Source organism: Eschscholzia californica, unplaced genomic scaffold (assembly GCF_041429995.1).
Source record: "Eschscholzia californica isolate CP2 unplaced genomic scaffold, dmEscCali1.0.p SCAF_6, whole genome shotgun sequence".
NCBI classification, from domain to species: Eukaryota; Viridiplantae; Streptophyta; class Magnoliopsida; order Ranunculales; family Papaveraceae; genus Eschscholzia; species Eschscholzia californica.
Window position 1 is genome coordinate 34028137 of NW_028238483.1, and position 19948 is coordinate 34048084.

At 37.2% G+C, this 19948-nt stretch overlaps 2 protein-coding genes and 1 pseudogene across 15 annotated transcripts; 2 read left to right on the forward strand and 1 right to left on the reverse strand.

Annotated features, from left to right (window-relative positions):
- The first annotated feature begins 15 nt into the window (after positions 1-15).
- On the forward strand, positions 16-11154 carry LOC147533919 (uncharacterized). Of its 13 annotated transcripts, XR_015227380.1 has the most exons (22): positions 148-742; positions 840-881; positions 1009-1073; positions 2956-3064; positions 3159-3212; positions 3752-3809; positions 4828-5150; positions 5228-5440; positions 5573-5665; positions 5783-5902; positions 6038-6358; positions 6444-6500; positions 7244-7330; positions 8724-8920; positions 8999-9160; positions 9237-9344; positions 9431-9494; positions 9578-9676; positions 9765-9856; positions 9960-10005; positions 10608-10701; positions 10804-11154. XR_015227380.1 is itself a non-coding variant. In XM_086646661.1 (20 exons), the coding sequence occupies exons 1-19, from the start codon at positions 389-391 to the stop codon at positions 9846-9848; spliced, it is 2610 nt and encodes an 869-aa protein (XP_086502787.1). In that variant the 5' UTR covers positions 16-388; the 3' UTR covers positions 9849-9856; positions 10608-11154. The 13 variants fall into 13 exon arrangements, 6 of the variants coding, with proteins under 6 accessions (XP_086502787.1, XP_086502789.1, XP_086502791.1 ...); XR_015227381.1 differs by lacking the exon at positions 9960-10005 and having other exon boundaries at positions 128-742; XR_015227379.1 differs by having other exon boundaries at positions 10608-11154.
- Positions 11155-11198: 44 nt separating this feature from the next.
- Positions 11199-16246, forward strand: LOC147533920 (Tetratricopeptide repeat (TPR)-like superfamily protein). Of its 2 annotated transcripts, XM_086646660.1 has the most exons (4): positions 11786-15310; positions 15396-15452; positions 15611-15686; positions 15949-16246. In XM_086646660.1, exon 1 carries the CDS (start codon positions 12034-12036, stop codon positions 15037-15039), a length of 3006 nt encoding a protein of 1001 aa, XP_086502786.1. In that variant the 5' UTR covers positions 11786-12033; the 3' UTR covers positions 15040-15310; positions 15396-15452; positions 15611-15686; positions 15949-16246. The 2 variants fall into 2 exon arrangements, with proteins under 2 accessions (XP_086502785.1, XP_086502786.1); XM_086646659.1 differs by lacking the exon at positions 15949-16246 and having other exon boundaries at positions 11199-15310; positions 15611-15943.
- A 241-nt stretch (positions 16247-16487) lies between these two features.
- Positions 16488-17546, reverse strand: LOC147533921 (cytochrome b561 and DOMON domain-containing protein At5g47530 pseudogene; annotated as a pseudogene).
- Between the last annotated feature and the right edge of the window lie 2402 nt (positions 17547-19948).

The window sequence follows — 19948 nt, forward strand, 5'->3', positions numbered from 1 at the left end:
AATGTCTTTCTAGATCAAACAAAATGAGCTGTGGGAGTTGCGACCAATATGATTCCGTTACAAAATCCGGGAAACTTCCCGCTACAAAACAATCAATTATGGTTCCGTGGTCTTTCTTATGTGCCTTGTTTTAGGCCGTTGATCAAAACAATACTTCAAAAGTAAAGTTCACGCTTTCTGAGCGGAGTTTTCCCCACTGTTCCTCCCTTTCCTTTATTAAAACAAAAACTAGGGTTTTCTGTGACAAACCAGAACATTAGCAACACTATTCACCAGTTGTTGATGATCGTGATGGCTAAATTGAACGACGAGAGAGTTGCCTAGTGGAGTTCGAAGAGGCCGATCAGTAGCGCCACTAGAAGATCAGTTTCAATTCTCCGTAAAAAAAATGGTGATTCGCAGAAGTAAAACGGGGAAGATCAGCAAAAACAATGATCAACAACAAGTTGACTCGTCGTCACTGCCGATGACTACCGCAACCAGTGATGAAAGTAATGATGATGATGATGTTTATCTCAGGGGTTGTTCTTCTGTTCAGCTGACGACAGAATTGGGGAAGGAGGAAGAAAAAATTAGGGGTTCTGACGATAAGGTAGAGTTGAAGGAAAATAGTGGAGATACTCTTCAGATCGGTATGGATGTTGATGGAGACTTGCAGATTGATGGGGATGATGAGAGTGAAGGTGGAAAGAAGGAAATGAGTCATGTTGCTGAAGAAGAGAAAGATCCTGTTGCTGAAAAGGTTAGTTTTTGGAAGGAAATTTGATTTTGCATGTTGCTGAAAAGGTGGTAAGAAAGAAATGAGTTATGTTCCTTTCTTTGATTTCATTCTATATCAGGAAGTTTGTGAAGTTAGGGATGAGTCTACAATTGCTCAGATGGTAAGTTGGCATTTGAACACTTATACTTTATCATGGTCGGTGTTAACTTGATAAAGTAAATAGTTCATCTGAAATCTTCCTCTTGTTAGTTTTTTTAGTTATTAATCAATTTTTGTTTGGGTTATAGGCTTTGCTCATTAACGACGAGATGATTGTGAAGCGGCATTTGGAGAAAGGTCCAATTAAGCGAAAGTACATTCACCTTACCCCCTACTTGTTTATATTCACATTTATTTTACTTAGTTGCGTCCGTAATTTTAGTTTTGGAGGAACACTCGGAAGTTTTTACTCGAACATTTGATTTGTTTTTTAGCATTAGGTTATCATTATTGTATAATCTTAAACTTTAAATTATTAGTTACGTTATAAAACTAGAACTCTGTGACTCCGTGTACCCTATGAGTTGATATCAAGGTCTATACAGACTGGTTTCCAGGCCGCCAAGTGTATTTTTGTTTTTTCCTTCCTCATGTAATGTTCTCTGTTCAAATATATTGATTCAGAGTTTCAAAAAAAAAAACATTGCGGTCTATGATATAACTTGCATTCTGTGATGGGCAACACACTATGATAAATTTCAAACAATATTTGAATTTGTCTTCTGTTGATGCTATCACTGATATATTGGTTTTCGTTTAGTTTTTAACCATATGATGGCACTATTCTGGATTTTTTCCCGAGTAGTGGGGAATTTCTGTTATACCATACACTGTCCTTCCGTTAATCCGTTCAAACTTTCAAACAGTTTTTACTGTTTATTGTACATAATTTGTTAGTTTATATTTTCTACAAATGTATACAAAACATTTATAGTTATTATTAGATTCGGTGTATTGGTCATTTTGCTCATAGCCTATTGGCTGACGTGGTCTAACATCAACTGCTTTCGTACCTTAGTTTAAAGAAATCATTTTTTTTCTTACTTTAGGTGTTTGAGGAGGTACATCAATTTCCTTACTAGCATATTTAAAATTTCAACAAAAAAAAACTTCAACAAAAAAAAAAGCATATTTAAAATTTGAACTACCATTTGCTTTGGGACTTTATATCGGGTCATACAACAGTTTATGGATGAAAGTGGCAGAATATTTTTTATTAACACACTACATTTAAAAGATGGTAGATGCGTAGGCCTCGAAGCGCCCCTTAAGGTTATTTGGATGTCGTGTATGCAATTTAGTTTGTGGCGTAAGCATTGCTGGTGTTCCTCCTCAAAGCATAAGAGGGATTCACCTCACATTTTGGGATATGAATATAATTGCTAAAAGAATTGCGTAACAGTGATTTTCTCTTCTAAAACTATAGAAACACTAGATAAAACTTTAACAAAAATATCCTTTAACCAAAAAGAATAATATGAAAGGAGAATTAGGTTTCACTGTTTTACCAAAATAACAGTAAAACCTGAAGGGAAAAGATCCTACCAAGCAAAGTCGAGTCGGTCTCCTTTTTCTTGTTTTCCTTTTACTGAGTTTGCTCCTTCTTCTAGTCTTCTTCTTTCTCTCTTATGTAGGAAATTAGGAATCTTCCGTTGACTGTTGTTAGCGTTCCTTTTTTATGTTGAAGAGTTTATCCATCTTTAGAAACGTCAATAACCTCTGTTTGGTGGACTTTTTAGATTTAATGTTACTGTATCAAAGGTAAAAAAAAAAAACGATGCCATGTCTCTTTTACAGTTTTACTTACAGATATGCTTTTCTTCTTTTCAAAATCAATCGTTCGCTTTTCACATTTCGAGGTGACGCCTCGTTTTCTCATAGTAACCACATTGAGGCGCAACTCTTTTTCTTAAACATTGCAAATACGTATCTTGCTAAAAAGCTCCCCCTCTACTTTAGTTTCGATACTGGTCTTGGAGCCATAACTTTAAAAAGGGAACTTAAAGAAAGAAATCACATGCCAAATAATACATATTGTGCCTCATACTTGAGCTCTGATTCTGCAAGTATCTAAGACTTTTGTGTGTTTTCCCATTTATGGTTCTCATCAAAGAAATTTCCTCGAACTTTTGTGCATGTTTGAGTACTTGTTTGGTGTTTGTGAATTTCTAGACTGTGGTTCATTATTTTGGTAGGATGGCTTTGCGCGACGAATCATTAAGTAATGATGATGTGGATGCTGAGATAGTTGAAGGAGCTACTCCTGCTCGTGTTAATGATTCTGAACCAACGAAGCATGTGAAGGTAACCTAATATTCAAACAAGTGTTTACAACTGCTCTAAATATTTTATTTTGTACGCACAGGTAAATTTTTAGTTGTTTTTTGATTTTTGTTAGGTACGTATCAGAGGTGGTAAGCAAAAGACCAAAGAGACTTTCCCTCTTCCGATGGTAAGCCAGTTCGTCTAAACAATTCTTGAGTAGTCTAGCACTTAGTTTAGAAATCAAGTTTGAAGAGAAAAATTATGATACTAAGTTTCACAAAATCCATTATTTATTTTGTGTAATGTCATGCTGCTCAGAGAAGAAGTCCCAAAATCATCATTTAAACTTAATCTGTCACTCATATTTCTTTTGTGAAACTTTGAATGAATATGCATTAAAGAGAAAAATTATTTACAAGGGATCCCGACGCATGTATGTGTGGGATCAAGAACCACACACTCCACCGAAAAGGAGACCTGCTGTTCATATTGAAATGGTAAAATATGGTTATATTATCCAACAGTAAATTATACGACATTAACATCATTGTAGCGCATCATCCATGTTAGATTTTTTTTTCCATTTTATTAGTCACTGTCAGAAGTTTAATATATCAATATATCAATTTGATCTGTTTCTTCAGAAACAAGATCCATTTCCTTTGAAATGTTTATCTGGACATAATGAGCAAGTTTTAAGAATAGAAGCCATTTGAACTTTTACAGGAAGCACCTGAAGACGAGGATCCTATATCTAGGGAAACAAGATCAGACAAACGCCAGAGTAAGGCTAATTTGAAATAAAATATCCATTCACTTAGGAAAGCATAAGCATTGATAAGTTTCTGCAGGAAGTCCTCTTAGTTGTGTGCGAATGAATTAAACAAGTGAAGTATGGGAAGTTTCTGCATGAAGATCTCTTACTAGTTGTTGATAATTGAAACCTGCAATCGAAATCACTGGCTATTGGTGTACTCAGCTGCTTTAAGATTTTTCTGTTTTAACCTCTATGTTCAATGATTGAACTAGCGTCAATATCACCTCCCTATCTATTTATTCTTCTCCATGCTTATTGTTTTATAATTTATGTCAACATTCTTTTGTTTCTTTTGAACATTATCTCAACATTCTTTGTTTTGGACTTTTGGTTTATATTGAGTTATTGACTTTCTTATGTAAGACATTGGATATGGCCCGAGTTGGCCCAATTCCAGCATTAGATAAGATGAAGTCTAAGAAGCCAACTATGTTATTTTTTCTGTTCATTGGATTTGGTTGATATATTTTATTACTATTTGCTGTTTTCTGAGAAAATTTTAGCACTCTATAATTGCTCAAGTCCTAAGGCTACAATTTAGAGTCTGATTGGTACTCCTAATTTTGTGTGAACCCTATAGGGCTGGTCCCGGTGATAAAGGCCTTAGTTGTGCTCCTATGAGTTATGTCCGTCCAGGGTGATTAAGTAAAGAACATTGGTTGCCTAATAACTTCTTTTTATCATTTTTGTTGCTTTTCTAGCTCTTTACTAGCTTTAGTTTGTTTTCGAAGTTTCTGCAGTGCGCCAGAATTTGTAGCCTAATGCTATTTGCTTGTTTGACACTCCCACCTTTTAGCATGACGGTTTTAAACTCAATCTTTACAAATAATCTGATATTGGAAAGAAGCGACACTATCTGTGAAAAGACTTTGGGATATAAGACGTCCTAAAAGTTGGCCCCACTGTATCAAGCCTACGAATAATTGTCTTCTCTAAGTAAGCTTGCTAGTATATTAATTCATGCTTCTCTTTTTTCTATTTGTAGTATCAACTGTGGAACTCGAGCAACCTAACTCAGATTCGGAGTATAATGATGAAGATGAAACTGAATTATATTTAGGTTGGGAAGATCAATCATGCACGAAAAGAAGAGGCCGGGGTTCAACGACTCTACCACATATCACCAAAACAAAGACCAGAGTGCGAAAAGTGGTGGAGTACAACGAGCATGGCCAACCAATAGGGAAATTCGCTTCGGAGCTAGCCAGCTACATGGGAGTCTTGGCACGACAAATGGTTCCAGTAAGCCATGAAAAATGGAAAAGTGTACCATGTGATCTCAAAGAGGATTTGTGGAGGGCATTGGAGGTACATTTAAAGTTGTGAAATATTAGGGGTTGCATACATCAATTATGTTTTCTGACAGCACCGTATCTTCCATTTAGGCGAAGTATGTGCTCGAAAAGGGTAGCAAAAAACTTCTAGTCAATGGCATTGGAGATAAATGGAGGTCTTTTAAGAGCACCCTCACAAGGAGATATGTCCTGCCTTTCAAGGACGAGCCTGATCATCTCGCCCATCCTCCTGCATGTTATAGATTCATTAAGCAAGAATGTTGGGAAGAATTTGTAAAATCCAGATTGAATGATGATTTCCAGGTGGATATTACCAAGTCTATTGTTCTCTCTCTCTCTCTCTCTCTCTCTCTCTCTCTCTCTCTCTCTCTCTCTCTCTCTCTTTCTCTCCCTGTACATAATTGAACTTGTTATGTGTACCGTGTGCTTTTCAAGGCTCTGCATAAGGCACAGTCGGAGAGGCGTGCAAAAGCAAAGTTTCCTCACAGGTTGGGCCGAACGGGTTACGCGGGGCTTATAGAGAAAATGGTACATATTGTGTATATGTTGGGTTTTCAATATTATGGTGTTTGCAACGTGAAGATAACTATTGTTGATCTTCAAAAAAAGATAACTATTATTGTGTTATACATTTATTGGCAATAGAGGAAAGATGAAGGGATTCCGCTTGATCAGCTCGATAGGTGTCTTTTATGGAAGAAGGCTCGTCAAAATAAAAATGGAGAGTATGATGATGATCTTACCAGAGAGCAAGTAGAGATCATTGTAAGTAAAAAAAATGTCATGAATGTGTCTCTTCTTTGAATCTCTGATCACTATGGGTTTTATTTGTTTCCAATATACATTTTTTTTCACTGTTGATGTTCCTATGTTGGTGTGAATAATTTGTCATTTATGCAGGATGAATTGAAAAAGCAAGTCGAGGAAGGGGTTCTCGTTTGTGATGGAAATATGGATGTTCTCACGTTGGCTTTAGGTACTCCAGAAAAATCTGGAAGAGTTAGAGGTGCTGGAAGGGTCATCAGTCAGTCAGCCTTCTTTCACAAGTCATTACAACAATCTTCCAAAGCAACTGACAAGCTGGATGAAGAGCAACCTGTACTGGCAGAGAACAAGTGGGAAGAAGAAAGAGCATCTCGTTTGCGAGCGGAAGGTCAACTTTTGAATACTCAGGGTATGGTTTCACGGTTAGAAGAGACATTAGCCCACTTCATGGAAAATGTGAGATGGATTTTGCATCTACCATTAAGTTAACTTTTTCCCTGATTTCCTCGTCACTCATTGAACAAATGTTACTTCTGTGTAGGAAAAGTCGTCTACATCGGCTGCTAAAAGGGCCTCCTTGAGAAAAAATGGAACTCCGGTATACATATTAATTTACTTCGGCATATTCTACGTTTATCTGAAATTGGTTTACCAGCATGTTTTTATTTAATTTATTATTTATTTATCGACATCTGCCCATTCCACGTCGGTATCGGAACTTAACAAGGAAAAATTAACCCTGATGAATGATGATATTAAATGGTTTTTTATGTTCACTATGCTACTTGAATTTGACATGCATGATTTAACTGTCTGACTATGCTTTGCGCAAAATGTCCATCTTGTGTAGAGGAAGTCACCTCTGATAAATTATATTTCACAACTATGAGACTACGTTATGAACGAAACCACTTTTGACATTCCATGCGGAATTGTTACACTACTTGTTTTGAATTACATTTTCCATGGACCTCTGTGGGTCTCAGCCAATGACATAGAGAAATGAACAAGAAGTTTTAGTATATATATTATGTCCACTAAAGATTTTGGCACAGAAATGGAGAAGTTTTTACTGGATGAATTATTTTTTGCTTCCAAAAATTTAGTATATACATGTGCATATACACCAAATATTTTGACAAATTATTCATGCTATGCCGCATGAGTCACCTACTTCGACTTCTAACAGAGTTTCTCCTTGCAGTAATTAAGCGTTGGTATGAATTCTTGGACATCATGAGATTTGTGCATAGCAAATTAGCGATAACAAATGATAGCAAGTGTTTACCTTTATTTTTCCTTCTTTTTCTTTCTTATTTGTTGGCATCATTTGTTTCTCAGTTGACTGGATTGAACAATGACAATGAAGACGAAAATTTAACAATTGTTCCAATTCGCCCACCATCTCCAAAAACTAGGCTTGTGAGGGTAAGTCCTAGACGTTTGTTATTCTGAAGAATTTTTTCTTGGATTCATCAATGAGTTGCTTATTTACTCCCAGATTTGAAATGACTAGCAATTTTTTTCCCCTTCACATAATAGTTACATATGTTGTTCCTACAGTTGCATTATCGCCATTGCTCTCGACACCTTCTGACATTTATGATCCTTTAAGTTCAGATAAAAAATCTAACTTAAAATCTTGTCCAATCTCTACATTATGTCAAAGGCAGATTGATTAAATATAAACCATACACCTCCTGATATATTGACTTTTGAGTCAAATTCGAAAACATGTGTATGATATAGTAAACTTGAATCATGAAAAGTGATAGGAAATTATAAAGAACTGAAGTTAATGAACTAAAGTCTCTGACTTATAGGTTATAACTGAATACCAGGTCATACATTCGGAACGCCAATAATAAGTTTTTGTATTTACAAAATTCTGTTTGCTAGAAATCAGTATGAAATCCAGCAGAAAGAATTCAGTGTGAAACCAACCTGTGGCTGTGTATGTGTTGAAAATTTTAGACTTCCTGATTCTTACTGAAACATAGTTATGTCTTTGGGTTTATGCAAATCCAGCTACATCCTGTGTGGCCCATATCATCAACAAGGCCCTACCTGAACCTGTTAATAGATCTAGCCTTTTAGGAATATTAACCTCTCCACATGTAACTACAAAGTTCGTACTGCTAAATCTGAAGTGTACGGAACTCTAACCATAAAAACAAAATTCAGACTATAACTATTATCCATGTGGAAGTCTTCTCATAGAATTCTAGTTGCTTACTTACTTTTTAACCGGGGAGATTTTCTACTGCGGATCAGCAGTTACTAAGTACTCGCTAGACGGAAACTGCACGCATAGCGGAAGTCTATGCTGTTGTCTACCCAAGAAGTAGAAACAAGCATGTAACCGTTCACATCATTTGCAACATACCAACACCAACTCTGATGTTCATAAGCCAAGATCTTTAGTGGCATGCGTCTTCCACAACTCAAGTGTTGTGTATAAAAGACCTCAAATTGTTGTATTTTACAAATCTCCATCTTTTGGTGGTTTAGGTACTCTACATATGCTCCCTAAACTGTCTTATATGGATTAGCTGGCCATTCAGATCTTACAGCTTTACAATTGTATATCCATGCACCTCTTTTTTAGTAGTTTTGTTCAAAATATTCCTTTATGTGTACTATATGGACTCTACGTCTGGCGCATTCTGTCAATTGTTGTAATGGGCTCACATAGCTTGGTCCAGATTTTGTAACTACTGGTAATGGTGTTTGATTAATGAAAGATTAGTGTGTAAGTTTTGGTATGAGTTTTCCCTACTTGCTAGAAATTACTTCCTCTAATCTGAAAAATCTGTGATAGGATTCAAATGCCTCAATCTTTCAGACATTCTACAACCAAGCATCTCAAAGATTGACAAGCCGAGTTCCATACATTTTAGTACAAGTAGATGCTCTAGTATTTGGTGCAGAAATGGAACTTTATCTTGACTTGGATGATGTTGGGTATGTGTGCCATATGGAAGATTTATCCGCCAATTGTGTAATGGTGTACATGAGGTGAGAGCAGTTAGCTTAATACCTAAGTTTAAGTGTCATTATGATTTTAATATGACTTATAGAGGTTCACCTTTCCAGGCACCTCTATGATATATTGACATCGAGAGGGCAGCACGTCAAATACGAGTTCATTAATCCTGTTTCTATAAGTTCTGCAAATGATGATGATGTATCAACAATACTGACCACAAGATTGCAGAATACAAATTGCGAATGGATTTTTCTTCCCTACAATCCCGAGTAAATGTTCCAAACCTTCACTCGCAAACTGGTCCATGTTTTAAAATCTTATTACTCAGCAATTGCTTAATTGTAGGGGGACGAACTGGCTTCTTATTGTAATAAACATGGTGACAATGAGTTGCTATTGGTTAGATCCATCAGGGCTTCCAAGCCGATATAACATCAAGCCATTTGTAACTGTGTAAGCTCTTATATGACCTATTCTCTGCAGCCACGTATCTTTATATTTCATTTCATTCCTAATCTTTTCAAAATATTTGTTTGAAGTGGTCTGAAAGGCTTACAGAAAGATGGGTTGAGGAGGCCATCTCCAATTTGGTATAATGTCAAGGTAGATCAAATCGCTATTTCGATAACAATTTTTAAGATAAAGCATTTATGAATCAACTCATTCACAATTTTGCATGTAATCAGTGTCCAAAACAGAAAATCAATAGTGAAAGCGGATTTTACATAATGAAGTACATGAGAGAGATAATCGATGAAGCATCAAATATGTTCACAAGAAAAGAGGTAAGACTTTAGGTTCTAACTGCAAATTTTTTGTCAATTGCATTAGTCGTCAAATAATTAATTCTTAACTTCTTTGAAAATCTTGCAGCCCTTCCACAGATCTACATATGAACAGAATGATATTGATGCAGTGAGACTTGAGTGGATTCAAATTGTAGAGAAGCATATGTAGTATTTCATGTAAGTGGCATTATGTTTATGGGCATAGTTTCTGATTGCTATCTTTTCGCAATGGTTCATTACCTATATTCCAATGTGGTTATCTGAATTTACTTCCTTTCAGAGCTTTTCAAGGATTTGGGTCATGGAGATGTATTTATGAACACGAGGTAGATTGAGAAAAAATATGTCAAGGTTATACTGTTATTTGGGATATGGCTTATATTGCTAAACTGAAATGGCTTCTGATAGGTTGTCACGATAAAATGTTAAGTGAGAATCGTAGGATGTACGTAGTAGGCATCTAGTTGTCAGATGCTATTCACATCCAGTTTGTCCTTGGTGGTTTTATTTAAGTACTATCACGGGTCAACTTCTAGTTAGCCCACACGAAAGAACTGTTATAGCCCATTGGCCTAACTCTTCTCTCCTTGAAAACCTGCTTTCAAGGAAAGGCCTGCCCAAGACTTATTTGCTTTGCAATTTCTAATGCCTAGACGTTGTGGGAAAAATGGTCTTCAGTATCTGTAGCTACCTTTAATCCACACACTGTTTTGCCAATTCAGGGGCGGCGAATAGAAATTAGTTTCACATGATACTATCTAAAATTCTAAATAGCATCCTTAGAACATAAATGTGATGTGTTTGCAGAGTTTCTCATGTACCAAACAGAGCCTAGGATAAATAAAACAACTTAATGCATTAAATTTTTCTAAACCAGATGTGAATTGAATTATATTTAATATTGTATTTATGAACTATGTATCTGCAGGAAGAACCTAGAGAACCCATTTGGTTTGGTCTTATCTGTGTTGTTGCTAACAGATGCTGAAGTGCTTCATTGGGATTTATCATCACGCCCTAAGGTACTAACGACAGTTCCTAAGATATTGTTTTACAGTGGTTGTTACTCTTCTGAACCATTTATAGCTCAAGGTTCCTGAGGAATTAGACAAAAAGTGTTGCAGCGAAAGTTTGGGTGTTAGATACAAAGTGTGGTTAGTGAAGTTTGCATCTTCAAACATATAGCTTTGTGGTGGGATAACTGAACTAAAACCTCTGAAGTAAGATGAACAAATCATCACACAGATACTTGTTGGTTGTATTGTCAAGTTACCGTTGGTGTCTACTGCTGCTAATGTAGTCATATTGATATCTTGCGTGAGTTCTTCAATAAATGTATGTGGATCCATAATATTGCACTGACAATTGATTCTGGTCTTGGATTGTCTTTCGTTATGAGATTCTCTTTTCTTCTTTGTTTCTTAAAACATTGGGCATGTTTTTAATCATTAACACATTTCGGAGTTGTAGTCCAACTGTCCAACCCAAATTTTATTAATTGTTAAGACTTTTTACCCTTGGTCCTGGAAGGGGGAAATCAACCCTTCACTGGTGAAGGGGTTTCCAAATCCCACATTCAGGGAAGAGAAAAAAAGGGAAAGATGAAGATGGGAAACTTTAGAGAGTTTTTGCATTAGTTGGAAGATCATTTCAAATGGCTTGAGTCTGTTACTTGAATGAAATAGATCTTTGGGAATCATATGGAGACAAGTAAATACGTCCACACTATGGGTATGTACATGTTATATATACTTAGACCTTTATTATAAAATACAGAGTCATGCATGAGTTAGTCAATCATGCTTGAACAAGCTGCTCGGTTCATTAGTGTTAATTCCTCTAGCATACCATTCGAGACTCTTCCACGAAAACCTGTTACATGACCTCCACAATGAATCTGGTTATAAAATCTAGCAAGTTGTTTAGTGTAGTCGAAATTGTATCCGCCATTAAATCAAATGTTTCAACACGATCCACAAACATGGGTTGATCCTTTAGGACCTCTGCAACCCTCAATGAAGCGTTTTGGTTGTTAGTGACTGTCATAACAATCAATCATCGGTATAAAGATAAATATGAAACTGAAAAGCTTAATACTAGTTTCGGCGAGGTGTAGTGACAGGCTTGTGGTTGTGAGTTTCATCTCTATATCCATCATGTATTTATAGAGGCAAATTTATATGATAGTTAATGACCATTATTCATTAAAATTACAATTTTTTTTTAAACATAAACACCATTGACCAAAATATATACGTGTAGCCATATAAGACATGGCTTTCGGTTTACTCCCGCCATTTTACTATTACAAATGATTCTTATAACAAACAAACAGTATAATAAACTGTTGATTGATGATATCAACAATGGTTCATCGAAATGCTATTACTCTCTACAAATCATTTTCTTCTTCTTCTTCTTGTACTCAAATCCACCCAATCCTGCCCATCATCCGAACTTCCATTGCCCAGAACAATCTAGTCCTAGGAAAATGCGCACACGCTTCCATTTTAAAAAACTACTCAGGTGGTGATGGTGGTGACTACTCGTCGTTGGACCTATTTCTGGTAAACAACCTCATTAACATGTACTGTAAATGTGGTTCTCTCTCTTCTGCACGTCAACTGTTCGATCAAACTCCTCACCGAGACTCCATCACTTGGAACTCCATTCTTGCCGGATACGCCTCTAATCAAGAATCCAACAACAACAACTTTAAACAAGTCAATCAAGAAGGTCTTCAGATTTTTACCCTTTTTAGGCAACAATCTGGTCTTCCTCCCACCAAACTCACCTTCGCATCGGTTCTCAAACTCTGTTTACTATCTGGTATTCCCTCCGCTACACAATCCGTTCATGGGTATGCAGTGAAGGTTGGATTGGAGTTGGATAACTTTGTATCCGGTGCTCTTCTCAATGCATATTCAAAGTTTGGTTTCATTGGAGAAGCTCGTAAATTATTCGATGAGATGCCGGAGAGAGATGTTGTTCTCTGGAATATAATGCTCAAGACATACTCTCAGTTAGGCTTATGGAAGGAAACCTTTCTGCTGTTCTCCGAATTTCATCACAGTGAGCTTCGTCCTGACAATTTAAGTTTGAGTTGTATACTTGGTGGATCATCGGAAACTACTTTGAGTTCTTGTGAACTAATAAACAAGTTTGTCGAGCAAGTTCAAGGGTATGCTATCAAAACATGCTTTTCTGAAAACAAACCTGATGTCGTTATGTGGAATAAAATCATGTCTGAGTATTTACACTCCGGGGAGTATCTAGCAGCTGTAACTTGCTTCTTGAAAATGATGAGATCCAGAGTAGATTATGACAGTGTCACATTTGTCGTAATTCTTAGTATTGTTATGGGTTTAAGAGACATGAAATTTGCAGAGCAGATTCATGGCCTGGTTGCAAAAAACGGTTTTATTTCCGGTGTTTCTGTTGGAAATAGTCTTCTCAACATGTATGCAAAGATTGGTTGGTTGGACAATGCAACGAAAATTTTCACTGACATGAAAGAGTTGGACTTGATATCATGGAACACAATGATATCAAATTACGTACAAAATGGTTTGGAGGAAGAATCGATTAAATTATTTTTGAATCTATTATATAATGGTGAAAGACCAGACAGATATACGTTGGCAAGCATATTACGAGCATGTTCAACATTATCTGTAGGTATTCATCTTGGTAGACAAGTTCAAGTTCATGTGCTAAAAACGAATAACATGTCAGATGTTTTTGTTTTAACAGCTCTAATTGATGTTTATTGTAAGACAGCGAATATGGAAGAGGCAGAGATTCTATTTAGAAATGCCCGTGAATTTGATTTAGCTTCATGGAATGCAATGATGACTGGTTACATAACAAATCATGACAGCCACAAGGCTTTGGGTCTGTTCTCCTTGATGCACGAGTATGGCGAGAAGTCAAACCAATTCACATTAGCAACTGCTCTTAAAGCCTGCGGTTGCTTGCTTCTGTTGCCACAAGGGAGACAAATACATGGACATTCAATCAGACTAGGTTTCGATTCTGACTTGTGTGTTAGTAGTGGTATTCTAGATATGTATGTTAAATGTGGTAGCATGGATGATGCTTCTCAAGTGTTTTATGGTATTAAAGAGCCAGATGATGTTGCATGGACGACCATGATCTCGGGATGCGTGGAGAATGGGAATGAAGATTATGCCCTTCGATTATACCATAAAATGAGAAGCTCTGGCTTACCACCTGATGAATATAGTTTTGCATCCCTAGTCAAAGCATGTTCTTGCTTAACAGCACTAGAACAAGGACGGCAAATTCATGCAAATGTAATTAAGTTGGATTGTGCATCCGATCCTTATGTTGGGACTTCGATTATAGACATGTATGCCAAGTGTGGATGCATAGGAGATTCTTACAGGTTATTTAAGAGGATGAGTTCAAGAAACATTGCTTTGTGGAATGCCATGGTGGTGGGTTTAGCCCAACATGGAAACGGCGAAGAAGCTTTAAGTCTTTTTAAAGAAATGAAGAATGTTGGTATCAAACCTGATAGAATCACGTTCATAGGAGTGCTGTCAGCTTGTAGTCACTCGGGCTTCGTTTCAGAAGCTTATGATTACTTTGAATCAATGTACAATATCTATGGTATTCAGCCAGAGATTGAGCATTATTCTTGTCTTGTTGACGTGCTTGGTCGTGCTGGCTTTGTTGATAAAGCAGAAAACATTATCAAATCAATGCCATTTCAACCTTCTGCATCGATGTATAGAGCCTTGCTTGGTGCTTGTAGGATTCAAGGAGATCCGGAAACTGGAAAAAGAGTGGCTTCTCGCCTTTTGGTTTTAGAGCCATTCGACTCTGCCGCATATGTTCTTGTATCAAATATCTATGCCGCTTCCAACAGATGGGACAAAGTTAATGAAGCAAGGAAAATGATGAAGGAGAGAAACATAAAGAAAGATCCCGGGTATAGCTGGATCGATGTGAAAAATAAAATCCATTTGTTTGTAGTGGATGATAAATCTCACCCAGAAGGAAGGGCAATTTATAATAAGCTGGAAGACTTGATCAGATTAATTAAGGAGGAAGGTTATGTCCCAGATACAGATTTTGTATTGCTTGATGTTGAGGAAGAGGAAAAAGAGCGGTCACTCTATTACCACAGTGAAAAGCTTGCTATAGCTTATGGGTTAATAAGCACTCCCCCGTCTACAACAATTAGAATAATTAAAAACCTCCGGGTATGTGGAGATTGTCATAACGCAATCAAATATATAACCAAGGTTACTGATCGTGAAATAGTTTTGAGGGATGCAAATCGCTTTCATTGCTTTAGGAATGGAATATGCTCCTGTGGAGATTACTGGTAATATGGATGTCCTCACGTTGGCTTTAGGTACTCCAAAAAAATCTGGAAGAGTTAGAGGTGCTGGAAGGGTCATCAGTCAGTCAGCCTTCTTCCATAAGTCATTACAACAATCTTCCAAAGCAATTGACAAGCTGGATGAAGAGCAACCTGTACCGACAGAGACCCAGTGGCAAGAAGAGAGATCATCTCTTTTTCGAGCGGAAGGTCAGCTTTTGGATACTCAGGGTATGGTTTCACGGCTAGAAGAGACATTAGCCCACTTCATGGAAAATGTGAGATGGATTTTGCATCTACCATTCAGTTAACTTTTTCCCTGATTTCCTCGCCATGCATTGAAAAAATGTTACTGCCGTGTAGGAAAAGATGTCTACATCGGCTGCTAAAAGGGTCTCCTTGAGAAAAAATGGAACTCGGGTATGCATATTAATTTACTGCGTCATATTCTCATGTGTTTGCGAAGTTTTTCAAGTAGAGCCTAGGATAAATAAAACAACCTAATGCATTAAAAGTTTCTAAACCAGATATGAATTGAATTATATCTAATATTGTTTTTATGAACTATGTATCTGCAGGAAGAACCTAGAGAACCCATTTGATTTGGTAACGGATGCTGAAGTGCTTCATTGATATTTGTCATCATGACCTGAGGTACTAACCACAGTTGCTCTCCTTGTAACGACGATCAACATTGGGAATGAGAGAGATCAATTATCGTATTAGAGATATCTAGCTAGAACATTTTCTTATAAAAAAAGCTTCAATACGGACCTGATGACTAATATTCTGTTGGTCTTTCATTAGTAAGCCTAGCTACAATGGCGTAATGGTTTCGTTTCCGAGTGTTGTCTATTAAATTCATGTAAAACATTGTCGAAACTAGATATATGATATTTCAATTTCACTCCTGCAGTTTCAAGTGACAGCACTGTTGCCCTGTTGCACAAATGATTACATATGACTGAAATAAATGAAGACGGGCCAGCGAAGTAAAACAAAGAAAAACAATTAATCAAGGATATCGAAAAACAAATGATTCTTAAAGCGATGTTGTTTAAGTAGCCTAACGATCTAAAATTCTATACAATTATCAAGTAAACTTAAGAAAGAAAATACAGCAAAGAATGAATGTACTCTACACGGTATATAGCTACACCATCATCTCAGGTTGGGATATTTCTTCGCTTTAACGGGTATTGCTACTTCCGCTCTACACGTGAATGACCCTCTAAGCATAAAGTATTCAATGCGACTAAACTCTAAAGTAGAAATATCAGCTAAGACTGAAGGATACGGAAATAAATAATGTATATTCAGTTTAAAATTCAAGTACACTTTCCAATTATCAAAACAGAAAGTTTGGAGACATGTGAGAGCAATCAAATCCAAAATAATAAAACATGAATTCCGACAGGCTTGTTACATCAAGACTCCAGTAAATAATTGTAAAATCTAGACCATGACATCAGGGGTTGGTAGCTCAGTGGCAGACGTGGCGCTCTCGTTCTTCCTTTTGATAATTACGGACCAAGAGATAAGTTCTAGAGCAACGGCTATGGCACCCAAGGTAGATATAACTCCGATGTAGATATTCTTCCACTTCTTCTCGGGGTCTAATATGTCAATACCTTTAAAAACGTTCAATACACTCAACACAATCACGACATAACCCGTCAATTGATGATAGACATTCCAGTAGCATCTGTACTTGTGGTCTGGTTTTGGCCTTAGACGCATTGCAAGGACCTGTAGTGTAGCGAGAGCAAAGAGAACAATGCCGATATACCTGTGAGCGTCGTATTGAATGCCCGAAGATTTCTTACCCAACACAAGACCAGTTGCCCACCCACCAACACCAACTGCATAAGCAGTCGTCTGACATGCTACGTGCAAGTAAAACCATCTTGGACCTGTGGAGTCCAATCTCTTCAAATACCTTGCAATTATTGCACCCAACGGCATTAGTGTTCCCCAACTCACGGCATTCACCACCCCATGTACATTCTTGAGTTTAATTCTTGGACTTGCTCCTCCTTTTGCTGGTTTCGATATGTATCCTGAGAGAAGATTAAGAGAACCAAAAGATCGAACATTGGGTCCTGAAATACGGTGCATCCCAGGAGTTATTCCGTCAAGAAGAGGTCCATCCTGCCATAACTGATTTATAGTTGTAATGTTATCGTCTGGAAGTTGGAATGTTGCAAATATAGTGATCTCATTATTGGCGTAGGTTGCAGATATATCATGAACAGGGAAACTGAGAGGTCCCTCTTGGAGTCGGGTTTTGTAACTATTCAATGGGGAAGAGTAGGCATGCATTGAACCATTGGGACCTTGAAAAGCAACAAAAGCTTGGGCTCCAACCATACCAGTTTTAGTAGGATTGATTGCCCATGCAACCCATGTTGAAGAAGTGATGTTTGCGTGTCGATAAGCGATATCAACAATTCTGGTTGATTGGTTGAAATTCCAGTGGATGAAAGAGTTGAGAACAGGAAGATCATTGCAGAAATTGTAAACACGGGAGGTTTCGTCTTGGGCGAAAGAATAGTTGGAGCAAGTTTGTTGAAGTAGTTGAGCAGAGGATGAAGATGAAAAGAAGAAGAGAAGAAGAATGAAAGTGAGAAGGAAAAGAGGTGATTTGAAAAGAGAAGAAGACATCTTAATATTGATGGATGGTACCTTGTGCTGATTATCAATCAAGAAGAAGAACTTAAAAGTGGTGGAAGAGTAGAGAGGTAGTAGTAGTAGCAAGTAATATGGGTTCTACATATTTATATATGTTAGAGATTTCATCCTAAACTCAGTTGGGTTTCTATTTTCCAACTCTAGCCGACTAATGAACTTTCTAATTCTCTAGTGCAGTGGGGTTGTTTCAAGTAGGATCCTGGAAACAACAAATTCAGTTAGTTTCTATTTCTAATAACTCCTAATTCGAGTAGAATTGAATGAACCAATTAAATTCATGGTTTCTAGAAGTTCTAAAGCAAGTTGATTTATAAAATAGCAAATGGCACGAGAACTTCTAAAGCAAGTCACTTGTAACAATTTCAGATTCTCAGAAAAGAAATTCTGATAACCCTTACACATAATGTTGTTATTAAGGGCACCGGCGACCGCCCCATGCACATGCACTAGGGCCATCACCCAGGCCCGACAAGGACGCTCCAGCCGAGACTCCACATAACTCAACTATTACATCAAAATCTCTTTGTGCATATGTGCAAAAGGTGCGTCACTTTCTTGGAAGAGAAAATCAAGACCGACCTATGGAATTCTTCCAAGGTCGTAATGATAATTTTTCGGCTCTTCGAAGCCAAATTCTCACAATAGAACCAATTCCTCCATTGACTAAAAATTCATAACCTTGCTTACCAAGAAGAGGCACAACAAATGCTAACCTTTGGTTATGCTTCTCACCATGAATCGACTGCTTTAGCAACAAAGAACAACACCTCTTGGTCACGGTTTGGTGGGCGATCGAATATTCTGGGGGCACACTCCAGAAACTGCATCCACCACCCAACCGAGAGGAGTTCTCAAGTGGTCGATTGGCCCAAAATCAAAGGTCAAAAGGAAAGAAGCCCAGGCCTCAATGTGATCGTTGCCATTAGTTAGGACACCTTGTTGAGAATTGTTACTTCCTTCATGGATTTCCGTAGGGACATCCTCAATATCGTCAAAACAATTTCACCACTACAGACGGTGTTAGATCTTCTTCTATGACTAAAGAACAACGTAGCTTCTTTGTTGGCCTCATGAAGCAAAATCAGAATCAACTCTATACGTACGTTTCTCATTCATGTGTTGTCGTTCCGGGCGCCACAAAGCATATTTGTGTCACTTTATCCTCTTTCACTCATATAGATTGGCTCCACCAAATCTTTATATACGTCTACCCGACATATCTAGATCCAAAGTTATTCTTGATGGGTCCATATATTTTAATAAAAACTTTTATATCAAGGATGTAATCCACATCCCGTCTTTTAAATTTAACTTAATTTCGATTTCTGAAATTACTACAAAGCTTCCATGTGATGTAAACTTTAATTCATCCTCTTGCGTCTTTTTTCAGGGCGAGAAGAAGTCAAAGATAATAGCGAGTGCTAGAATGCAAGATGGGTTTTACTTCTTTCACTTAGGAGATAGTTTTTTAAATTCCATTAATTTTAATGTTTTTTCAATTTCTAGTAAGAATAGTTTTGGTATTTGGCATTGGCGATTAAACCATCTTTGTTTTGAGAAATTAAATTTATTATGAATAAAGTACCTTTTATTAAGTCTATCTCAAATTAAACAATTCCATGTGATCTATGCTCAATCTAAACAACCTCGTTTGTCTTTCCCGCATAACACATCTAGGTCTTCTAGACCCTTTCAATTAGTACATGCAAATGTATGGGGACCATTCTCAACCCCTTCCCATTCGGGATGTCGATATTTCCTCACATTCGTTGATGATTATTCACGCTGCACATGGATTTTCTTAGTGATGTCCAAATCTGACACATTTAAATACATCGTTAATTTTAATAGTTTAACGATTACCCAATTCAATTCTAGGATTGAGGAATTTAATCCGGGAAATGGCCCGATTATATTTCCAACCATTCAAACCTTTCGTTCCGATAATGTAACCGATCGAATTTCTTTCCAACGAACTCCAAAATTGGTTCCAATCAAAAGGCATCATCCTTCAAAGAAGTGGTCTTTACACACCCCAACAAAATAGAGTTGTTGAACGCAAACATCGACACATTCTTAATGTAGAAAGAGCTTTACGAATTCAAGCTCATCTATCCTTAGACTTTTGGGGTGAATGCGTTCTCACCGCCGTTTATTTAATTAATAAACTCCCTTCTCTGATTTTGAAAGAGTTTTCTCCCCATGAGGTGTTAGTAGGGTCCCCA